Raw genomic sequence first — 23138 nt, forward strand, 5'->3', positions numbered from 1 at the left:
CGCTCAGCCTGCCTCAAGATTGAGATACAGATTGATTCTATCCTCCTACTTTCATACATTGTCTGAGCTAAAATGTTACTTCTTAAAATATAAAATGTTAAGTTATCTCAGGAACGTGATTTGAAAAAGTTCTGGGATTTACCTATTCGTGAATCGAAACCTACAACCCATTCTGAAAGATGAAAGACTTAACAGCAATCTAGGTTTGTTTAATATATCATTTCGGTTCCACAACACCATGATCTTCTGCTACAAAATTCTGTGTGCTATGATCCAGCCCCACTAGCTACCTGACAAAGGAGCAGCGCTCAAAAACATGTACTTCTAAACAAACCTGCTGGACTATAACCTGGTGTTGTGTGATTTTTAACTTTGCCCACCCCAGTGCCTCCACACCGTGATCTATGAAGGCATGTTTCCTTATGGGATCTGACTTGTGCAGCGTTACCAATGGATGGGATCAGAAGACTAGCTAGAATGTAGTGCAGCCAACAGGGAGAGATGCCAATCGAGAGTGATCAGTTGAAGATTCTGATGCATTATACTATACAGTACTATACAACAGGTCAAAATTTACTTCGACTGTGCTATCATTTGTGTCAGGCTAACTACTATTTTTGTTTTGAGTTTTACCGATATCTTTGGTGGTTCACCACAGCCCTCTTTTTCCTATAGGCCCCGTTATTTCTATTGCACCATTTTCTATAACAATGCGTCGCACAGGAACGTTATAGAAGAACTACCTGTCTAAGAAACTCGGAAGTCCTTCAGCATGTTAAGTTCCTCCTGTGCATTCTGAACTCTGCTGTTAATTTCCTCCGGTTGACAATTTTTGTTCCACTATTTCTTCAGTGTCTCTGAGGTCTTTTTTTGTTGCTGTTTCAATCTCCTACCACTTCCAATCACTTACACCAGAAATTCTTTTCCTAAATTTGCTATCCTGAATCAGGAGGTTTCTGGACTCTTTCATGCGAATCTGTCCATCTTTTGCCAGCATCATGTTCATTCCAGGAGGGTCTTGCTATAATCCTTGCATTCTTCCTTCTGCTTTTTCTGACTGTATACTTAAGTATAGCATTTTTTGTTTTGCATTTCGACATAGCAGTAATCACTGCCTTTTACATGCATTCTTTTCTGCCAGAGGTGATCACATTTGCCTGAATGTGTTTGGCCAGAATAAACCTTCGGACTTTTGCTGCATTTGGGTAGCGTGATGACCTGCTGATTTCTTCACAAACGTCCAGTGATTTACTAAAGCTTCTGGCAACTACTTCTGGGGAAAGCGATGAAGTCGGCGAGTGCTTCCATGTCTTTTCTCTCTCACTGACTGTAGAGGATCATATCAAATTCCTTTTCTGGGGAACATACATATTTCTTTCTGTCACGGTCACCATCTTGGTCCAAAGGTTCACCTCTGAGGTCCAGGCCATCCAACTTGCACAAACCTCGCTCCGCCAGAGCACTGTGAGCAGTCTCTCACAGGCTTTTACTCCATCACAATCTCTCACAGGCTTATACTCATCCACACTCTCTCACAGGCTTATACTCCATCACACTCTCTCACAGGCTTATACTCCATCACACTCACACACACACTCTCTCACAGGCTTATATTCCATCACACTCACACACACACTCTCTCACAGGCTTATACCCCATCACACTCTCTCACACACTACACACTCTCTCACAGGCTTATACTCCATCACACTCACACACACATTCTCACAGGCTTTTACTCCATCACACTCACACACACTCTCTCTCACAGGCTTATACTCCATCACACTCTCGCACACACTCTCTCACAGGCTTATACTCCATCACACTCTCGCACTTACCTCCGGAAAGATATTATTGCCACAGACGGAGTGCAATGAAGGTTCACCAGAGTTGTTCCGGGATGGTGGGGCTGTCCTACAAAGAGAGATTGGACAAACGGATCCTGTATTTTCCAGAGTTTTACAGAATGACAGGTGACCCATGACCTCATTGAAACTTACAAAATACCTAAAGGGATAGATAGGGTAGTAGGAAGTGAACCGTTACTCCTGGTGGGGAAACCTAGAACCAAGAGGCATACCTTCGACATGATGGTCACTCAGCGTGGATATGACAAGTATCTTTTCTCAGAACCTTTGGAATTCTCCACCACAGGAGTCCTTGGAAGGTCAGTCTTTGAATATATATATATATATATATATATATAAGTAGAGATTGATAGATTTCTGATTACCAGTGGTATACAGGATGATGTGGGCGGGGTGGGTAAAAGCCCATGAAGTGTTCGATCAGCCATACTCATACTGAATGGCAGAGCAGACCAGAGGGGCTGAATGGTTCAGTCTTGCTGCTTTCTGTGTTCCTTAATTACTTAAAAAACCAATGAGAAGACTGGAATATTAAATCAGCTGTCAGAGCTCAGAACAAACATGGCCGCTGTGACTGTCACTATAACGACAATCGACATCTATAAAGCCTGCTTTCTCTGGAAAGAGTGTCAAGCTCCGGGGAGTGGTCATCCACAACAAGCTTTCTTGGACTCTTCATGTGGACAGGTCAGGCAGCATCTAGGGAACAGGAGAATCGACGTTTCGGGCATTAGCCCTTCTTCAGGAATTCCTGAAGAAGGGCTAATGCCCGAAACGTCGATTCTCCTGTTCCCTAGATGCTGCCTGACCTGCTGCGCTTCTCCAGCAACACATTTCCATCTCTGATCTCCAGCATCTGCAGACCTCATTTTCTCTTCATGTGGACACACAGGTTACAAAGGCCCAACAACATCTCTTCTTCCTCAGGCAGCTGAGAAAGTTTGGCATGACGGCGAATACCCTTGCCAACTTTTATAGGTACATCATCGAGAGCATTCTGTGTGGATGTATCACTACCTGGTATGGCAGCTGTACCATTCAAGATTGGACATGGTTACAGAGAGTGGTGAACTCAGCCCGGACAATCACAAAGGCCAATCTCCCATATATAGAATCCATTCACCAGGCTCGCTGTCAAGGAAAGGCCACCAGCATTCTTAAAGATCCATCCCAACCTGGCAATGGTTTTCTACAACCTCTACCATCGGGGAGAAGGTACAGAAGCCTGAACACACGCACCAGCCGGTTTCATAACAGTTTCTACTCTACTGTTGTTAGAATACTGAATGGACTCACAAACTCTTAACATTCGCCTGTCCCTGTGTTTTTGCCGCTGTTTACCTATTATTTACGTATCTATGCTACTTATCTCTGTGATCGGCCTGTATTGCTCGCAAGGCAAAGCTTTTCACTGCCTCGGTACACGTGACAATAAATTCAATTCAATTCAAGAGGTGCCGGACAGCAGAGATTTAATGCCTTCAGACGTAGATAGTGGAAAGTGGGAGACATGCAGGGTGCGTTACTGACAATGAAAGCCTGGGTGGGAAGTTCAATAGTAGCTCAACAGTGACAGAGGTAGAGACGGACAATGGGGGGTGGTGGGGGGGGTAAGCTGGCCATCTCGGCAATGCCCCAGATAATTAGATTAGATTAGATTAGATTCCCTACAGTGTGGAAACAGGCCCTTCGGTACAACAAGTCCACACCGACCCTCCAAAGAGGAACCCACCCAGATCCATTTCCCTGACACAATGGGCAACTTAGCATGGCCAATACACCTAACCTGCACATCTTTGGGTTGTGTGAGGAAACCCACGCAGACACGGGGAGAATGTGCAAACTCCACACAGACAGTTGCCCGAGGCTGGAATTGAACCTGGGACCCTGGTGCTGTGAGGCAGCAGTGCTGACCACTGTGATGTGAACTCCAAAGCTTGTCATGAAAGCAAACCTGAGTTTACAAACAGATTGGCTGAACCTTGAGACTACCAGGGAGAGGAATGGAGTCAGTCACGAGGAAGGAGAAAGAGTCAACTAAGGCAGCCGACATCAGGGTCAAGGGTAAAATAACGAAGGAGGTCTCCAGGTAGATGGCAAGTTGTTAAAGCTCGAGAGAAAACCATATTCTGAAGGAAAGTCCCAAGAGATTGTGATCTGCTGAGGGGTGATGGATCTATATTTTGGGGCACATCCATCAGTCCGTTCATGAACAAAGGATGAAATGAGGCCATGAATAGTGCTGTGGCTTCACCGCCTGCCTACAGACTGCAGGTTCGATTCTCACCGCAGCACATTGAGATTTCAATCCGGTGTCATGAACGAGATCTGGAAATCAAAAGACAGCTCTTGTGAACAATACCTTGAGGGTATCGGGCTACTGTGTATTAGAAAGAAAACACCAACTGGCTGATGAAGGTTCATCAGTGATGGTGAACTGCAAAGGTGTCCAAAAAAAACCAACATGTGACTGCAGTCCCACTCTCTGTTTGACTCTTAAACTGGCCTCTGAAGTGATGTAGTCGAGAGAGTGATGCTGGAAAAGCACAGCAGGTCAGGCAGCATCCGAGGAGCAGGAGAACTGACATTTCGGGAATAAGCCATTCATCAGGAATCAGGAAATGATGTAACAAGCTACTAGGTTGTACCAAACCTGAAGATTAGGACCCCCGGGTTGGAGGGGTTAGGGTCTCCCTGTTCCGCGATCGGTCAATAAACACTAGCAATTGATCTATTCTTTAGTACTTCACACTTTATTATTCATGGCCAGGAACAGATCATCCAGAAACACAGAGGTTAAACACTTCCGTGTTCCTCTGAGTGACTGAGCATATGGCTTAAAACAAAGACATTTTTATACTTTCTTAAAGAGAGGTACAGGCCGCAATCGTACAGTTCATTCATACAATTACCAATCAAAATGCCAAGGAAGTCCACCCAGCAGAGCCCACCTCAAGGCAATGCCAGTCTTACCACGTCCCCTGAGTAACAGAAGAAGCTGTTTCTCTTCCCCTCCACCACATCACAAACTCCTGGGGCCAGAGGGAAAGCTGCTTTCACTGATGATGTCAATTTGCTCCTCTTCCCGTCTCCCTTCAATTACTTTGCTCAGCTTGACCCAGTGAGCTTTCTGTCTGGAGGTTTTTCTGAACACCTTCATTCATGAGGTGTGGACATCGCTGGCTGGGTCAGCGTTTATTGCTCATCGTTAGTTGATCTTGAGAAGGTGATGGGGTGAGTTTCTTTCTTGAACTTTTGCAGTCCATGTGCTGTAGTTAGAAGCACAATGCCCTTTGGAGGGAATTCCAGGAGGGAATCCCAACTTGTTGCCATCTATGAGCTAGCCAATCCTCTATTCATGCTAATATACTACCTCCAACACCAATGGTCAGCTTATTAAATAGTTCTATGTGCATTCATTCAGCGAATGCCTTTTGATAATGCAAATATATTACATCTACTAGTTCCCCTCTATCTAACCTGCTTGTTACCTCCTAAAACAACAGCATTTGATTTATCAGGAATGATTTCCCTTTCATGAAGTCACATTTTTTCTGTTTGATCATAACAGTATTTCTAATCGAGGGTGAGGGATACCAGAGGTTGGAAGAGAGTGGGAGACAATCTGGGACTTTTTGGCTGAGCCTCAGCCTCATCTACACTGGCAATGAACAACTCTTGAACCCTGAGCCTCCTCGACCACTCTTCCCCAGTACCAGGTCAGGCAGTGACTAGACCCCCCTCTAATCCTCCGAGATCGCTGTCCCTTTTGGTCATAGTGTCCACATGGTCAAAAAATACCACCTGAATATTCTAATCTCATTTGCCAGCACTTGCCTCAAAGTCTTGCATGCCTGGGCCTCAAAAGTACATGTCTAAATACTTCTTCAATGTTATAAGGGTTGGGTCTCTACCGCCCTAAAGGTAGTGAGTTCCAGATTGCTACCACCCCCTGGGCGAAAACATTTTTCCTCATCGCCTCTGAACCTTTTGCCTGCTTCCTTACATCTATTCCTCCTGGTCACTGATCCCACCGCCAAGGGGAAAGGTTTCTTCCTGTCTACTATTTGGCAATTGGCTAGAAATATTGATTATGGTCAATTCTGTACAGCTTTCAAAAAAGCAGCAGCAGTAGCAGACAACACAGCAAATGCAGGGCAAAGCCAGCAGCAAAGACTGGTCACAAATCAAATCAATTATATATCCTCATTCAGTTCTCCAATACTTCAACTCAGAGATCTGTACATCTAGTAATGGGGAAAGACAGGGTCGCAACGGTAACATCACGACATGATGATTTGGAGATGCCGGTGTTGGACAGGGGTGTACAAAGTTAAAAATCACACAACACCAGGCTATAGTCCAACAGGTTTACTTGGAAGCACTAGCTTTCGGAGCGACGCTCCTTCATCAGGTGGGTGTAGAGTATAAGATCGTAAGACACAGAATTTATAGCAAAGGTTTACAGTGTGATGTAACCGAAATTGTATATTGAAAAAGACCTGGATAGTTTGTTAAGTATCTTATCTTTTAGAATGACCATGTTGGTTTCAGTGCTTTCATATGCAAATCATAGAACTTCTTTAAAGTTACATTCTCAAGTGAACTTTAACAATTGGCATCATGTCGGCCCAGATAATGTATTTAAGGTGTGAGGTGCCCTGTGTGAGCCTGTCTGTGCCATAATGTTCCGACTGATTTACAGAATCTTACATGGATTCATGCAGTTTTTGAGCAAAATAAAATGTAATTCTGCAAGTACGAATTCACCCCACAAACTTATATGTGGGTTTGTGCATGTGCGTGTGTGTGGGGTGGGGGTGGGGGTGGGGGTGGAGGTGGTGGGGCAAGTCTGAGCATCTGTGAGAGAGTGTGTGTGTGTTTGAGTGTAAAGGGATATAAATCCATGAGACGGTGCATGTGTGAACGTTCGGGAGAGAGCTTGTGTATGAGCGAGGTCTGCGTGACTGTGTGTGTGTAGGAGAGTGTTTGTGTAAGTGTGTGTAGGATTGACTCCTGCACACACTTACACATACAAACCCCCACCTCCACCCACCCAGCCACATATAAGTTTGTGAGGTGAATTTGTACTTGCCTCATTTTCCAGACTGGCAATTCCCAATTATGCCAAGTTCTACCTACACCCTCATTTTCCAAACTGGCACCGCCTCCCAACTATGCCACCCCACCCCCAAGACACTTGGTGAGGGCCTCAGGAGGGAGCCATTATCCTTTGTCAAGGTGTTTTGGACAGCCATTTAAACAGACAAGTCAATAAATAGTTACCAACTACCGCAGGCTACTCACCTCCCACTGCAGATGAGGCGGGATGTTGCGGATTTGAATTTTCCGACTCCTGTGAAGAAAAAAGACAAAGTCTATCAGTGTTAACCATGTCGTGGAAATTCACTGTGCCAGAGGCCAGGGAGTTCAAAGGGCAAAGGGGGACTGGGATTGTTCTGAATAAAACTAGAGGGATTGGCAGTGACTGTGCTCAAGACAGCCGATGGTATGGCATCTTTTTTTTTAGATTAGATTACTTACAGTGTGGAAACAGGCCCTTCGGCCCAACAAGTCCACACCGACCCACCGAAGCGCAACCCACCCATACCCCTACATTTACCCCTTTAACCTAATACTATGGGCAATTTAGCATGGCCAATTCACCTGACCTGCACATCTTTGGACTGTGGGAAGAAACCGGAGCACCCGGAGGAAACCCACGCAGACACAGGGAGAATGTGCAAACTCCACACAGTCAGTCGCCTGAGTCGGGAATTGAACCCGGGTCTCTGGCGCTGTGAGGCAGCAAACAAAGAGGTTCTCTTTGTTTAAAACAATTTGCTCCCGAGGTGTGGTCAGTGCTGGCAATGTAGTATTCTCAGCCCATCCTTCACTCTGTACTGCCCACATATCGGTGTCATTGAGCCAAAAGGTTAACAGGTCCATTTCCTGGAAGCGAGTGAACCAGCTGCCAGTATAGCATTATTTCAGCTGCTGACCGTGGTTAATTTGAATAATTAAGTGACTGACTAAAAACAAAGGGGGAAGCAGGAGCCTGGCAGCAAACGGATAGTGTCCCTACTTCTAGGCCACACATTCAGAGTTCCAGACCCACCTTTGAATGAGCGAGAGAAAGAGAGAGAGAGAGAGAGAGAGAGAGAAGAGGGAGAGAGAAAGACCAAGTGTGAGTGAGAGAGAGAGAGAGAGCGAAAGAGAGAGAAAGAGCAAGAGTAAGAGAGAACGATAGAGAGAGAACTGAGACAGAGAGTGAGAAAGAGGGAGAGAGAAAGAAATAATGAATGTAAGAGAGGGAGAAAGAGAGAGAGAGAGAGAGAGAGAGAGACCAAATGTAAGAGAGAAAGTGAAAGAGCAAGAGTAAGAAAGAACAATAGAGAGAGAACCGAGAGAGCGCGAGAGAGTAAGAAAGAATGAAAGAGAGAGAGAGAGTAAGAAAGAATGAAAGAGAGAGAGAAAGAGATAAAGAGAAAGAATGCAAGAAAGAGAGAGAAAGAAAGAGAGAGAGACTAGGTGTGTGATTGAGTGTTAATAAACTCCTCCAGCAAAGAAAGGTTGTTGCAGTTTCTCTCTTGCCAAACGCCTCCTATCATAGTTAGACACCGGCTGGACTTTCATTACAATCCAACAATGTTGCAGCATTGTCTTCACATAGAGCCTATTGCCTCACAGCAATCTTGTAAAGCAATATCTGACACCCAGCCACAGAAAGAGAAATTGGGGCAATTAAGCTAAAACCTGGTCAGAGAGGGCGGTTTTAAGAAGTGTCTCGAAGGAGGAAAGTGAGGTTGAAAGGCAGAGAGGTCTTACAGCAGAAATTCCACAGAGTAGGGCAGGGATTCCCAAACCATGGGATCGTGAGGTGGGATTTTGGGGCCAGGAGTTCCAAGGCCGCAATGACTGCCGTGTGGCTCTGATTTAATGTTAACAGATATCAGACCCCTTTAAATTCTCTTCTTTTTTTTAAAATGGTGAGCATGGCTTAACTGACAGGCTTTTGAGGCCTGATTGCTGCTTAAAAAAAACAACGCCGTGGAAAAGACAGGTTCCTCAAAAGCCCAAACCAACATACCAGCTAGGGCACAAGGCCCGTCAATCATGCTCCATAATAAAATTGTGGCCGATCTGATTTTAACGCCAACTCTACATTCCTGCAGAAACTCCTGAAGATGGGGGTCAGCATTTCAGGCATCATGCCATTATTTGTGAAGCTTGTCTCATTCAATCCTGCCTTCGAATACTAGGCCCAGTGCTTGGAAAGAAGGCGTTATTTTCTTCTGGGAAATGACATTGGGGCAGATGAAAAGCAATGACTAATTCTCCTGACAGCTGTGGAACCACAACTTTTTGGGTTATTAGGAGCCTAACATTTCCTGAGGCACCAGATACAAAAACCTTTCAAGAACTGACAGATTTAGTTAAGGAATATTAGGACCCCTCTAATTCTGTGATCTGTTTTATTTGGCAGTTCGAGAATCAGAGTAACTCATATTGGGATTTTTGACCAGGTTAGGAAGATTGAGAGAAGCATGTGATTTTAATTTAACCCTTAATGAAATGCTGAGATACCGTTTGGCATGTGGGATTAACAAAGGAACCATGCAAAAGAGCCTATTAGCTGAAGCCCAACTGGACTTCAAACAGGCACTACAACTGGCTTTATCATTGGAAAGTTAGAGTATATGAATTGCAGGGTATTCCAATGGTAGTGGACAGCCTTGCAAGTCTGACTGAGCTTGGGGAACACCATTTGAGTGAAGGCAACTGCAGAGCATTAGTCAGTGCACATTCTGAACAGAGAATTTACAGGCAAAGCTGGACATCTGCTATGCATACTTGCAACTGTGGTTAGATGAGGATTCCCAGAAGTATGCTACAATTAATACCCATAAGGGTCTGTATCAAAATACAAGTCTGCCAGGTCGGACATGGTCAGTCTGCACAGGTTTTCAGTGGATGATGGAGAACACTTTACAAGGTCTACCCCAGGTCACTATTTATCTAAGTGATATACCAGTAACAGCGAAGACCAACAAGGAACACTTCGGAGAATTTGGATATAGTCCTCAGATATTCTTCCATGGCAGGCCAATGCCGAAGAAGGGAAAAATGTGTGTTCTAGGTAGTCCATGTGACCTACTTGGGTTACAGAGTTGGCAAGACTGGATTACACCCATTGAGGAGAAAGTGAGGTCTGCAGATGCTGGAGATCAAAGTTGAAACTTTATTGCTGGAACAGCACAGCAGGTCAGNNTGCCTGACCTGCTGTGCTGTTCCAGCAATAAAGTTTCAACCTGGATTACACCCATTGGAAGATAAAGTGAGGAAGATCTAAGGTGACCCAGCTCCCATATCTGTGCTGGAGTGTAGGTCTTTCCTCGGGCTGGTGAATCATTACAGAACCTCACCTCCATCCTGGCACCTTTGCATTAACTCTTAAAGAAGGGGATGGCCCGTTACCCGTGACCAACACTTCCAGGAGTGGCAAAGAATGCACGCAGCTTCCCAGGCAAGTGAAAGAACAGCTATCATCCTCTAAGGTGTTGGTACAGAGGACACGCGGAGAACGTGCAAACTCCATTTAGGCAGTCGCCTGAGGCTGGATTCGAACCCAGGTCCCTGGCGTTGTGAGGCAGTGTGAAGGACTTTCCACGTGTGAATAAATGTTGACTTGATGACAAGATACTGGCCTCTGTGGAGTTATTTCAGACACCACCCGCTCTGTGGCCCTGAGCACTAGGAGACCACCCCCCAAGACCTTATCACCAGGAGACTACTTCCTCCGTGACCCTGATCACTAGGAGACCACCCGCCATGTCCTTGATCACCAGGAGACGTGACCCTGATCACTAGGAGACCACCCCACTGTAGCCCTGACCACTATTAACCACCCGTATGACCTTGATCACCAGGATACCACCCACTTCCAATACCTTTCAAAATGCCATTAGAGTCGGGGGGGGGGGGAGAGTGCTGAGTCTGCTGCTCATCAGCTCCTGACAACTTTCTTTCTCGTCCTTTCTTCTATTTACTTTGTTTTTCTTTCTGTTGAGTTTTCTTTCCTTTTCACTCTGGAGAGTGGCGGGTAAAGGAGGAGGCCTCCAGTGACAGCCATAGAAATGCCAGGACAAGCCGGACGCCCGGGGTCTCTTGGTGAATGAGGAACAGGTCCTGGGCTGACTCCCCCAGCCCAGACTCGCGTGCGGGGCCGAAGCTCCAGGACGAACCCAAGCGCAGGCACCTGAAAGAGGAGAGAAAGGTGCCCTCAGCCCAGCATGTTGGTCTTCACCTGGCATGGCGATCTTATCCCCAGGCACAAAGGTCTTCTTCGTGTTCATTGTTCTGGTATTCCAATGGTGGTGTTGTTCAGGTATGGCAGTCTCCTTCAGCAGAGGCTTCTGGCCTGGTATTCCAGCAGCCCAGCATGGCAGCCTTCTTTAGTGGAGGCATCCGGCCTGGTATTCCAGCACCCCAGCACAGCAGCCTTCTTCAGCAGAGGCTTCCGGCCTGGTATTCCAGCACCCCAGCATGGCAGCCTTCTTCAGCAGAGGCTTCTGGCCTGGTATTCCAGCACCCCAGCACGGTAGCCTTCTTCAGCAGAGGCTTCCGGCCTGGTATTCCAGCAGCCCAGCATGGCAGCGTTCTTCAGTGGAGGCTTCCGGCCTGGTATTCCAGCACCCCAGCATGGCTGCCTCTTTCAGCAGAGGTTTCGAGCCTAGCATTCCAGCAGCCCAGCATGGCAGTCTCATCTTGGCATTCTGTCATTCCATAAATCAGCATTCCCCAAACCCGGGAGCTTTTAACTGAACTGTGATGAGCTTTGTCTTAATTTTCCTTTTTCTATTATTATGTATGACTTCAGTCATTGATGTGGGCACAGCACTGGGGCAACTTATAAAACTTTACATTGTATTTTCCACGTGAAGGTACACGTGACAACAAGCTTCTATTCTATTCTAATCTAACCTATTCACTGTGTCACAAGTGGAATGCAACGTAACTTTTCCACAGAATTGATCCTAATCAAAGTATTCTGAACCACAGGCTTTTATCCAATGTGATGTGTTACCCTGTCATATGCTGCATTCCGAGGTTTCAAAATTCTCCAAAAGCACAAGGGAATTATTTACACAGCACAGGGTCCAACCCTCACGTGATACAAACTGCGCAATTGCTTTGCCCTATGTGTTCTTTTAATGAGCCACAAGTAAGGAAAAGGAAGTGAAAGACATAGACTGATTCACACACACAGGACAAAGTGGGGTGGCGGGGAGAGATAGTGTTCGAGGGAGAGAGACAGACTCAGATACAAACACTCAGAGAGAGAGAGAGAGAGAGAGAGAGAGAGAGAGAGAGAGAGAGAGAGAGAGAGAAAGTGAGAGAGAGAGAGAGAGAGAGAGAGAGAGAGACGCGCATACAAAACTGAAAATTAATGGCCTGGGAAATGATTGTGATCAATGAGTGTGAAGAAACTAATTTCAATAAACCACTTACTGAATAAAGGAACTACAGTCACTGATCCTTCCGATAACTCAATACATTCATTTCACTCCCCTGTGAAATGACCTCTCTTCTTCCTCGAGTAGTCAGTCTGCTAACCACTATGGCCATTATTTACATAGTTACATTCTCCACAAGGCACACACCACTGACTGCACCTCTGTAAACTTTTACCCAGTTCACCATGAATGACCATGGCAGCAATTCACACTGGTGGGCAAAACAGAAACATACAAACTTCAGTTTAATCCTCAGGACTTAAACAAGGAGTGAGGTCTGCGTGTTGCTGGGGAATGTATTGCAGGATTGTAGAGAATTGTTACTGAGCAGAACAAGGGCCTCAGCCCATCATGCCTGCGTACACAAGGACTGGGGGAAGTATGTCAGGTTAACAACACCCAAGTTGGCTGCAAGCCAGGAGGACAAGTCAGATGGAGTGGAACATCTAGACAGGTTTCTGATAGCTCAATCCCTTCCATTTGCAGAAGTAGGATTCAAGGATAAGCAGACTGTGTGAAAACAGGATGATTTCACACACCTAGAGTCCTGATGAAGGGCTTTTGCCCGAAACATCGATTTTCCTACACCTCGGATGCTGCCTGACCTGCTGTGCTTTTCCAGCACCACTCTAATCTAGACTCTGGTTTCCAGCATCTGTAGTCCTCACTTTTGCCTGATTTCACACACCTTTAAAAGCCACTGGTCTGGGGGGGTGGTCAAACTCTTCATCAAAGTCAAGCGTGATGTCACAAGGATTTGACTTTTATTTGTTATTGTCACAGGTATTGAGATACGGTGAAAAGTATTGTTTTGATTGCTATCCAGGCAAATTGTCAGATACGTTAGGGACTTTTAAGCAAGTCTTGGTTAGGCACATGGAAGGTAGTACAATGAAGGGTATGTAGGCTAGTCTGATCTTCGTATTGGATACAAGGCCTGCACATCATTGAGGGCCGAAAGGCCTATACTGTGCTGTACCTTTCTATGTTCTAATTATACCTTATGTAAGTACAACAGGGTAAGAGAACAGAATACAGAAAATAGTGTCACAGCTACAGAGAAGGTACAGAGACAGATCAGCTCTGGTACATGCGAGATCTCTTCAAGTCTGATAACAGCAGGGAAGAAGCTGTTCTTCAATCTGTTGCTACATGCTTTCAAAGTTTTGCATCTTCTGCCTGATGGAAGAGGGTGGAAGAGAACATAACCGGGGTGGGTGGGTGGGAGGAGACTTTGATTAAGTTGGTTGTTTTCCTGACGCAGCGGGGAGTACACGAGGAGTCAATGGGTGGACAGCAGGTTTGGGTGACAGACTGGGCTGCGTTCACAAGTCTCTGTAGTTTCTTGCAGTCTTGGGCACAGCAGTTGTCATACCAAGCCATGGCGCATTCAGATGGCTGGCTTTCTATGGTGTCTCTGTAAAAGTTGCTAAGAGTCATCGTGGGACATGCAAATTTTCAGTCCATGGTAAGTTACAGCACAGGAATCAACACTGGGGCTGTGGTCACATCGCATCCCAATTACCTGTAGTCTGAGAGGCAGCAAGTCCCCTTGACAAAGTGGCTTCTCGGACCCTCGAGATAAAAGCTTGCGCTGGATGATGAGAATCTCACTTCATTCAGCATTTGGATGTGTGGCGGAAAGTGACAGTGGCACGGTGGCTCAGTGGTTAGCACTGCTGCCTCACAGCACCAGGGTCCCAGGTTCGATGTGGAGTTTGCACATTCTCCCCGTGTCTGCGTGGGTTTCCTCCGGGTGCTCCGGTTTCCTCCCACATTCCAATGATGTGCAGGTCAGGTGAATTGGCCATGCTAAATTTCCCGTAGTGTTAAGTGCATTGGTCAGAGGGCAAATGGGTCTGGGTGGGTTACTCTTTGGAGGGTCGGTGTGGACTGGTTGGGCCGAAGGGCCTGTTTCCACACTGTAGGGAATCTAACCTAACAGGCACCAGAGAATTCTCTAGGTCTACAATCACCTTGATCTATAGTGCCCCACTGCTAGAGACAGTCATAACAGGAGCAGCAATCTCCAGCCTGTCCTGCTACTCAACAATCACCACATTACATAGTCATAGAGATTTACAACACAGGAACGGAGCCTTCGGGCCAACCAGTTATCTCGACCCAATCTAGTCCCACCTGTCCGCTGGTAAGACAGACATTTAGATCCCAACTGAGTGTCAGGCTCAGCCAGAAGGCAGGTTAAGAGTCAACCACTTCCAATAACCTCATGGTTTACGAGACGACGTTAGAAATGGCATGGGGATAATGAACTGTATCACTCACTGTCCCATCTGTAGCTCTATGTCCACAACCTGTGACCTGGAGGATTGACCATCACGCAGAACAGCTCTCTTTTATGTTCAGTGGGCACCGCAGGGGCTGAGGTGCATTGTTAATTTTCAAAAACAGCATTTGAATGTGAATTTTGTTGATTTCAATTGGAATCCTTGGTTTAGATTAGATTACGGGTGGCACATTAGATTAGATTAGATTAGATTACTTACAGTGTGGAAACAGGCCCTTCGGCCCAACAAGTCCACACCGCCCCGCGATTTCAATTGGAATCCTTGGTTTAGATTAGATTACGGGTGGCACATGTGGGACTCCCTCAGCACTGCGCCAGACTATTGCATGTTATGCTCTTGCTCGGGAATGGGATTTGCTCTGGATGCCTGTGGCTCAAAGGCAAGAGCTGCAGCCAACTGGGGCGCTACTCAGCCCCTGAACCTACACTTGCCCTATTCTGTGCCCTCAGCTCCTTCCTCCAGACTAGTGATGCATTCACTCTCGCCCAATCCCACCCTCGGCACTGGCGGCCCCTGTAAAAAGACCAACATGGGATGTCTGGTCGGCACAGGACCGAAGGGTCTGTTTATGGATTGCATATCTCTATGACTCTTTAATACCCTGGCTTGTTTAACTATACAACCACACTTTACTACTACTCTGCTTCCAGTCTCAAAGCTCATCACTCAATGCAATGCACATTCCAACCAGGTCGGACTCAGGTGACCGCCTTGACCAGGTTTTGCTTGACTCTGGGTGCAGGGAGAAAGCGTACAATGTCACCAGCAGCTCCCTCCTGACCAGGAGCAGCACGTTTTACTGACAGGGTGAAGATGGCCTCTCAAACACTACCACGTCCCCTTCGAACAAATACCCTTCCCAGGTGCCTCCTGGTGTGCCAGGAACCGGCTCAGTGGCACTGATGGGGGAATGAGAGAGAGAGAGCAGGCAGTAGTTTCTGCAGCTCTGAGGAGTGGCATGGTGGCTCAGTGGTTCGGACTGTCGCCTCACAGCACCAGGGACCCAGGTCCGATTCCACCCTCGGGCATCTGCATGGAGTTTGCACATTCTCCCCGTGCCTGTGTGGGTTTCCTCTGGGTGTGCCAGGTTCCTCCCACAGTTTAAAGATGTGCGAGTTAGGGTGGATTGGCCATGCCCAAACTGCCCATAGTGTCCAGGGATGTGCAGGTCAGATGGATGGGCCATGGGAAATCCAGGCTTACAGAGGTAGGGTAAAGGGGGGGTGGCCATGGGTGGGATGCTCTTCAGAGGAGCAGTGTTACTTGATGGGCTGAATGGCCTGCTTCCATGCTGCAGGGATTCTATGAATCTGTGACCCTTCAACTGCAAACATTGTCAGCAGCAGCAGTTGGCATAGTAGTCAGCCCATGCGCTGGCAGTCTTGCTGCATGTTTAACCTGGACACTGGATTGAGAGGTGCTCAGCCACGAGGGGCATCACAGCCTGGTCAAACCGTGTCCTGGATTTGCAGAGCACGGGAGAGAGAGAGAGAGAGAGAGCGAGAGCGAGACAGAGACACACGCAAACAGGCACGGAAATACCATCAAGGATTGACAGTCTGTTGCTGGTCCAGAGACTTCAGGATAAGGGCTGAGGCTGTGGGAGAGAGGGAGAGACAGACAGAAAGAGAGAGAGACAGAGGTGGGGTGGGTCATGAGGAAGGGGGAGAGAAGAGGTTGTAGGGAAAGAGATTAGAGGTTGTGGGGAAAGACAGCATGAGGAAATGGAGAAAGGCGAATGGGGGGGCTGTTAAAGAGAAGGGAGAGAGACACTCATGCACACAAAGTGACAGGCAGACAAACGCAAAGGAAGAGAAAACAAATTAAACGGTTTACTTTGGAAAGTTTAAGTGGAGCGTCCGCAAGAGTCAACATTTTAAAAACAAGCTCCAACTGCAGGTGGAGATTAAAGAGATACGGCAGGGAAACTGAAAGTGAAAGTGAGAGCCAGGTTATGATTCAGAATTTGGAAAGTCCCCATTTGTAGGAGAGAGAGAGAGAGAGAGTGAGAGTGAGTGAGTGTATGAGAGAGTGTGAGAGAGTGAGAGCGTGACAGTGAGTGTGAGAGAAACAGTGAGAGTGTGAGAGAGTGAAAGAGAGTATGTGTGAGAGGGAGTGAGAGTGAGTGCGTGAGAGAGACTGTGTATATGTGAAGAGAGCATGAGAAACAGCATGCATGAGAGACAGAAACTGTACGTGTGTGAGAGTGTATGAGAGTGTGAGAGAAAAGGAGATTGAGAGAGACTGGAGAGAGAGAGAGAGAGAGAGAGAGAGAGAGAGAAAGAAAAAGAGAGAGAGAGAGAGCGCGAGGTGGGGGAGGTGTTTCCTGACTGCTGAGTTTCAGATCAGCAAATTCATGTTCCATTTGGGAGGGTGCCCCAGACTGAGACAGTCATTTGGGCCCTGAGCAGGGTGGGTGAATGGGTGAGGGTCCGTGACCCAAAGCCCCAGCCCTCCTTCCTGCTGGAACTGGGTGCTTGGGGCAAGCCTGGGCCTTTGTGTACCAGGGCCACTAGATGGAGCTTGGAGAGGGCAGTGTGTTCTGAAATCCAGCCTTCCTGGATGTGATCCCTGACTGAAGAGGAAATGGTGAGGTGACAGGCTGTAGGGAGCAGCTACCGAAGAAGCTTGAGAACACAATTGCCCACAATGTAGTACTACCCTGCTCCAAGGTCATCGGAAAACTGCTGCACTCAAGAGACAGGAAGGCTGCATTACATAACACCTAGCATAACCTCAGCACATGCCAAATTGAAACCTCCAAGCAGTCACTACCAGAATTTGGGAGTCCAGCAAATTTGCACACAGCAGGCTCCCCCAAACAGCATATGGCGGGTGAACATGCCCAGGGAATCTCTGGGCATTCAGCAGCGACAGTGACATCAGCAGGCCTGGTAAGCAGCCAATCAGCGAGAAGTAGCCTCACAGACATCAAAGCAGCAAGTGAAAAATCAACAAATTACAGTTAATTTAGACAGGCAAATCGTGATTCCAATTGAGCCGGATGTTAAACTTTCTTAAAAACCCTACATTTTAAAAAAGGAACCTAATGGAAAAGTCTGACCTTGCATAATAATAAAACATGCTTTTCACAGTCAGAGTGTTTAACTGTAATTATCTATTTATTATGCCATGAAAATCTCAAGTTACATTTCATTCAGCAAGTCATAGTCTTGAACAGCACAGAAACAGATACTCTGTTCAAACTCATCCATGTTGACCAGATATGCTAAATTAATCTAGTCCCATTTGCCAGCATTTGGCCCTTATCCCTCTAAACCCTTCCTATTCATATACTCATCCACATGCCTTTTAAATGTTGTAATTGTACCAGTCTCCACCACTTCCTCTGGAAATTCATTCCATACACGTACCACCCTCTGAGTGAAAATATTGCCCCTCAGCTCTCTTTTATATCTTTCCCCTCTCACCCTAAACCTATGCCCTCTAGTTCTGGAATCCCCCACCCTAGGGAAAAGATCTCATCTATTTATAAACCTCTATAAACCTCAGAACAGAAATGCGGAGACATTTCTTCAGCCAGAGAGTGGTGGGCCTGTGGAATTCATTGCCACAGAGAGCAGTGGAGGCTGGGATGCTAAATGTCTTCAAGCAAAAATTGATAAATTCTTGGTGTCACAAGGAATTAAGGGCTACGGGGAGAATGCGGGTAAGTGGAGTTGAAATGCCCATCAGCCATGATTGAATGGCGGAGTGGAATCAATGGGCCGAATGGCCTTACTTCCGCTCCTATGTCTTATGGTCTTATAAGGTCACCCCTCATCCTCCGATGCTCCAGGGAAAACAGCCCAGCCTATTCAGCCTCTCCCTAAAGTTCAAATCCTCCAACCTTGGCAACATATTGTATATCTTTTCTGAACCCTTTCAAGTTTCACAACAAATTTCCTATAGCAGGGAGACTAGAATTGAATGCACTATTCCAAAAATGGTCTAACAAATGTCCTATACAGCTTAACATGACCTCCCAATTCCTGTACTCAATACTCTGACCAATAAAGGCGAGCATACCAAACTCCACCTTCACTATCCTATCTACCAGCAACTCCACTTTCAAGGAACTATGAACCTGCACTCCAAGATCTCTTTGTTCAGCAACACTCCCCAGGACCTTACCATTAAGTGTATAAGTATTGCCTTGATTTGCCTTACGTAAACGCAGCACCTCATATTAATCTAAATCAAAATCCACCCTCCACTCCCCGGCCCAAATGATTAAGGTCTTGTCACGCTCAGATATCCTCCTTCACTGTCCATTACACTATCAATTTTGGTGTTATCTTCAAAGCTTATTCACCATACCTCCTGTATTGACATCCAAACCGTTTATATAAATGACAAAAAACATGGACCCAGCACCGATCCTTGTGGCACACCACTGGTCACAGGCCTTCGGCACGAGAGAAAACCCCTATCACCACCCTGCGTCTCCTACTTTCAAGCCGATTTTGTACACAATTGGCTTTTGCATTACATTAAAGACACGACATAAATATAACGCACCAAAATGCTTCAGAAAAAACATGAGAAAACAAAGTACGACGCTGAGACAGAAGGACATACTGGGTCAGTATGTGCTCGAATACACATCTTAGATTTTAGATTTAGATTACTTACAGTGTGGAAACAGGCCCTTCAGCCCAACAAGTTCATACCGACCCGCCAAAGCGTAACCCACCCAGACCCATTCCCCTACATTTACTCCTTCACCTAACACTACGGGCAATTTAGCGTGGCCAATTCACCTAACCTGCACATTTTTGGATTGTGGGAGGAAACCGGAGCACCCGGAGGAAACCCACGCAGACACGGGGAGAATGTGCAAACTCCACACATAGAGTCGCCTTAGGCGGGAATTGAACCCGGGTCTCAGGCGTTGTGAGGCAGCAGTGCTAACCACACAGGCGACTCTCTGAATCTTTTAAGTGATTCAGGAGGAAAACGAGACAGAAACGAGAAAAGATGTAGGGAAGTAGTTCCAGACCTTAATGCTGAGGCAAGTGAAGTCATGGTCACCGAGTAATTAATTATAATGGGGAATATACAAAAGCAAGTTTTGTTTTATATTCACTCGTGGGACATGAGTGTCACTGGCTGGTCACCATTTCCTGCCCATCCTTAGTTGCCCCCTTGAGAAGGTGGTGGTGAGCTGCGTTCTTGACCCACTGCCACCTGTATGGTGTAAAGACACCCGCACAATGCCATTCTGGAGGGACTTCTAGGGTTTTGACCCAGCAACACTGAAGGAATGGCTAATAGTGTTCCAAATCAGGATGGTGAGCGGCTTGGAGGGGAACTTGCAGGGGTGGTATTCCCTTGTATCTACTGCCCTAGATAGGTGATACCCCTGGGTTTGCAAGGTGCTGTCTGAGGAGCCTTGGCAAATTTCCTCAGTGCACCTTGCAGAAAATACACAGTGAGAAGTGGAGATGCCGCTACGGTTTGCTGGACTGGAAGAGATGACAAAGAAGGTGAGGAGATGAGGCCATTGAGGGGTTTGCAAACAAGGATGAGTATTTTAACAGCACATTTTTTAAAAAATGACATTGTCTGACCAGGAGCCAATGTAAGCACAGGGCGATAAGGGCATGGGATTTACTGGAAGTTGAGAAACGGGAGCTGTGTTTTGGATTACCTCAAGTTTCCAGAAAGTAGAATGTGGGAACCAAGCCAGTAGCAGATTGATATAACTGGGTCTAAGGTAACAAAGGTTCGAATGGGGCTTTCAGCAGCAGATTGGCTCAGAGAAGGGCTAAGTCAGATGAAGTAACAGAGGTGGGAACCACCAGTGTTAGTGATGGCACAAGCATGAGTTCAGAAGGTCAGCTAAAGCCAAAATTTTGAATAGGCGGCACAGTGGCTCAGTGGTTAGCACTGCTGCCTCACAGCACCAGGATCCAGGGTTCAATTCCCGCCTGTCTGTGTGGAGTTTGCACATTCTCCCCATGTCTGTGTGGGGGTGCTCCGGTTTCCTCCCACAATCCAAAGATGCACAGGTTAGGTAAATTGGAAATGCTAAATTGCCCGTAATGTTAGGTGTGTTAGTCAGGAGTAAATATAGGGAGGGGAAATGGGTGTGGGTGGGTTTCTGTTCGGAGGGGCAGTGTGGACTTGTTGGGCCGAAGGGCCTGTTTCCACACTGTAGAGAATCTAATCTAATCTAAATGTCAAGACTCGGGAGAGGACTGGAGTTGGTTATTCGGATACAAAGTTTGGAATAGGGACCAAAAACAATGGCTTCAGTCTTATTATTTAATTGGAGGTGGTTTCTGGTCCTCACTACTGAGTGTCTGAGAACTTAGCCACGGGGAGGATACGACAGAGACACCGGTGATGGTGAGTTGAGACACACCCAAGGACATGGAGGGTAATGAGGCTGGAATCTGCACAGTCACTGGCTGTAATTTTCCAATCTTCCTTAGACTCAGCGATGGTACCAGAGGAGAAAGTGAGGACTGCAGGTGCTGGAGATCAGAGTCAAAAAGTGTGGTGCTGGAAAAGCACAGCCGGTCAGGCAGCATCCGAGGAGCAGGAAAATCGACGTTTTGAGCTCTTCATCAGGATTGGTACCGGAGGACTGGAGAATTGCAAATGTTTACTCTTGTTGAAAACTAGGTGCAAAGGTAAGCCAGTCAGCTTAACATCAATGGCGAGGAAACTTCAGGAAACAATAATTCAGGGGAAAATTAATACACACTTGAGTTAATGCAGGTTAAGTGAGGATAACCAGCACAGGTTTCTCAAGGGCAAATAGTTGCTGAAGTAATTTAAGAAGGTTTTTGAAGGGAGGGGTGACAAGGGTAATGCTGTTGATGTGATGTACTTGGACTTCCAAAAGACATTTGATGAAGAGTCAAACAACAGACTTGAGCAAAGTTATTGTTCGTGGAATGACAGTGACAACATGGATGTAAAACTGACTGAGTGACAAGAGTAATGGTAAATAGCTGTTCTTCTGTACGGAGGTTGGTGGATTTCCCTGAAGTTACTCTTGGAAGTCTCGATAATGGTGACGTTTATTAATAACATAAATCTTGGTGCAGTTTGTAGGGTACAAATTTAAATATTTTGAGGACGATACAAAGCATGGAAGCATCGTGAAGTGTGAAGTGGACAGTGTAGAAGTTCAAAAGTACATGGACTGATTGGTAAATAGGTGGCTACGTGGAGGCTAATGAAATCCACTGCAGAAAAGTATGAGAACAACATGAAACTGTGGGTACAATTCTCAACAGAGTGTAGGAGCTGAAAAATCAGAGATATATATGCTTAAATGTCAGCTTGAGAAAATAGTTAATAAAGCAATCAGGACTTTACTAATAGAGACACTGATCTAAAGAGCAAAACAGTTGCATAAAATTTCTGTAGAACATCGGCTCCGAAGCATCGCAACCAGTTCTGTGCTCTACAATTTAGGGAAGCTGTGAAGTTATGCGAGAGAGAAAGCGAGAGAGAGTGAGAGCGAGTGAGAGACAGTGTGAGAGAGAGCGAGAGCGAGAGCGAGAGAGACAGACAGAGACAAAGACAGACAGACAGAGACAAAGACAGAGAGAGCGAGAGCACAACAAACTCAGCAGAATGGTTCCAGGGATGACTAATGTCAGATAAGTGGATAGATGGGTCCAGATGTCACTGGAACACTGTGAGGCAGTGCTATTAGATACATGCCTGTAGCTATAACTTTGGGCAAGGGTACAGGGCTCTGTAACATCGGGTGAGGGTACAGGGCACTGTAACACCGGGCGAGGGTACAGAGCTCTGTAACACCGGGTGAGGGTACAGGGCACAGTAACACTGGGTGAGGGTACAGGGCACTGTAACACCAGGTGAGGGTACAGGGCTCTGTAACACCAGGTGAGGGTACAGGGCACTGTAACACCGGGCGAGGGTACAGGGCTCTGTAAAACCGGGTGAGGGTACAGGGCTCTGTAACACCAGGTGAGGGTACAGGGCTCTGAAACACTGGGTGAGGGTACAGGGCTCTGAAACACTGGGTGAGGGTACAGGGCACTGTAATACCAGGTGAGGGTACAGGGCTCTGTAACACCGGGTGAGCGTACAGGGCTCTGTAACACTGCGTGAGGGTACAGGGCTCTGTAACACCGGGTGAGCGTACAGGGCTCTGTAACACTGGGTGAGGGTACAGGGCTCTGTAACACCGGGTGAGGGTACAGGGCTCTGTAACACTGGGTGAGGGTACAGGGCACTGTAACACTGGGTGAGGGTACAGGGCTCTGTAACACCAGGTGAGGGTACAGGGCTCTGTAACACCGGGTGAGGGTACAGGGCTCTGTAACACCGGGTGAGGGTACAGGGCACTGTAACACCGCCGAGGGTACAGGGCTCTGTAACACCGGGTGAGCGTACAGGGCTCTGTAACACTGGGTGAGGGTACAGGGCACTGTAACACCGGGCGAGGGTAC

General features: G+C 46.8%; 2 protein-coding genes across 5 annotated transcripts in view; both read right to left on the reverse strand.

The window, feature by feature from the left end:
- Positions 1-23138, reverse strand: part of LOC122551460 (sentrin-specific protease 2-like) — a 425299-nt gene that overhangs the window by 115290 nt on the left and 286871 nt on the right. The gene's annotated exons all lie outside the window — the stretch shown is intronic.
- Positions 1-23138, reverse strand: part of LOC122551888 (insulin-like growth factor 2 mRNA-binding protein 2) — a 147202-nt gene that overhangs the window by 63901 nt on the left and 60163 nt on the right. The window contains exon 3 of the mRNA XM_043694461.1: positions 7179-7227. Coding sequence (XP_043550396.1) covers positions 7179-7227 — 49 coding nt within the window. The remainder of the gene's footprint in view (positions 1-7178; positions 7228-23138) is intronic.

The sequence above is a fragment of the Chiloscyllium plagiosum genome, chromosome 7, assembly GCF_004010195.1.
Source record: "Chiloscyllium plagiosum isolate BGI_BamShark_2017 chromosome 7, ASM401019v2, whole genome shotgun sequence".
Taxonomy (NCBI): Eukaryota; Metazoa; Chordata; class Chondrichthyes; order Orectolobiformes; family Hemiscylliidae; genus Chiloscyllium; species Chiloscyllium plagiosum.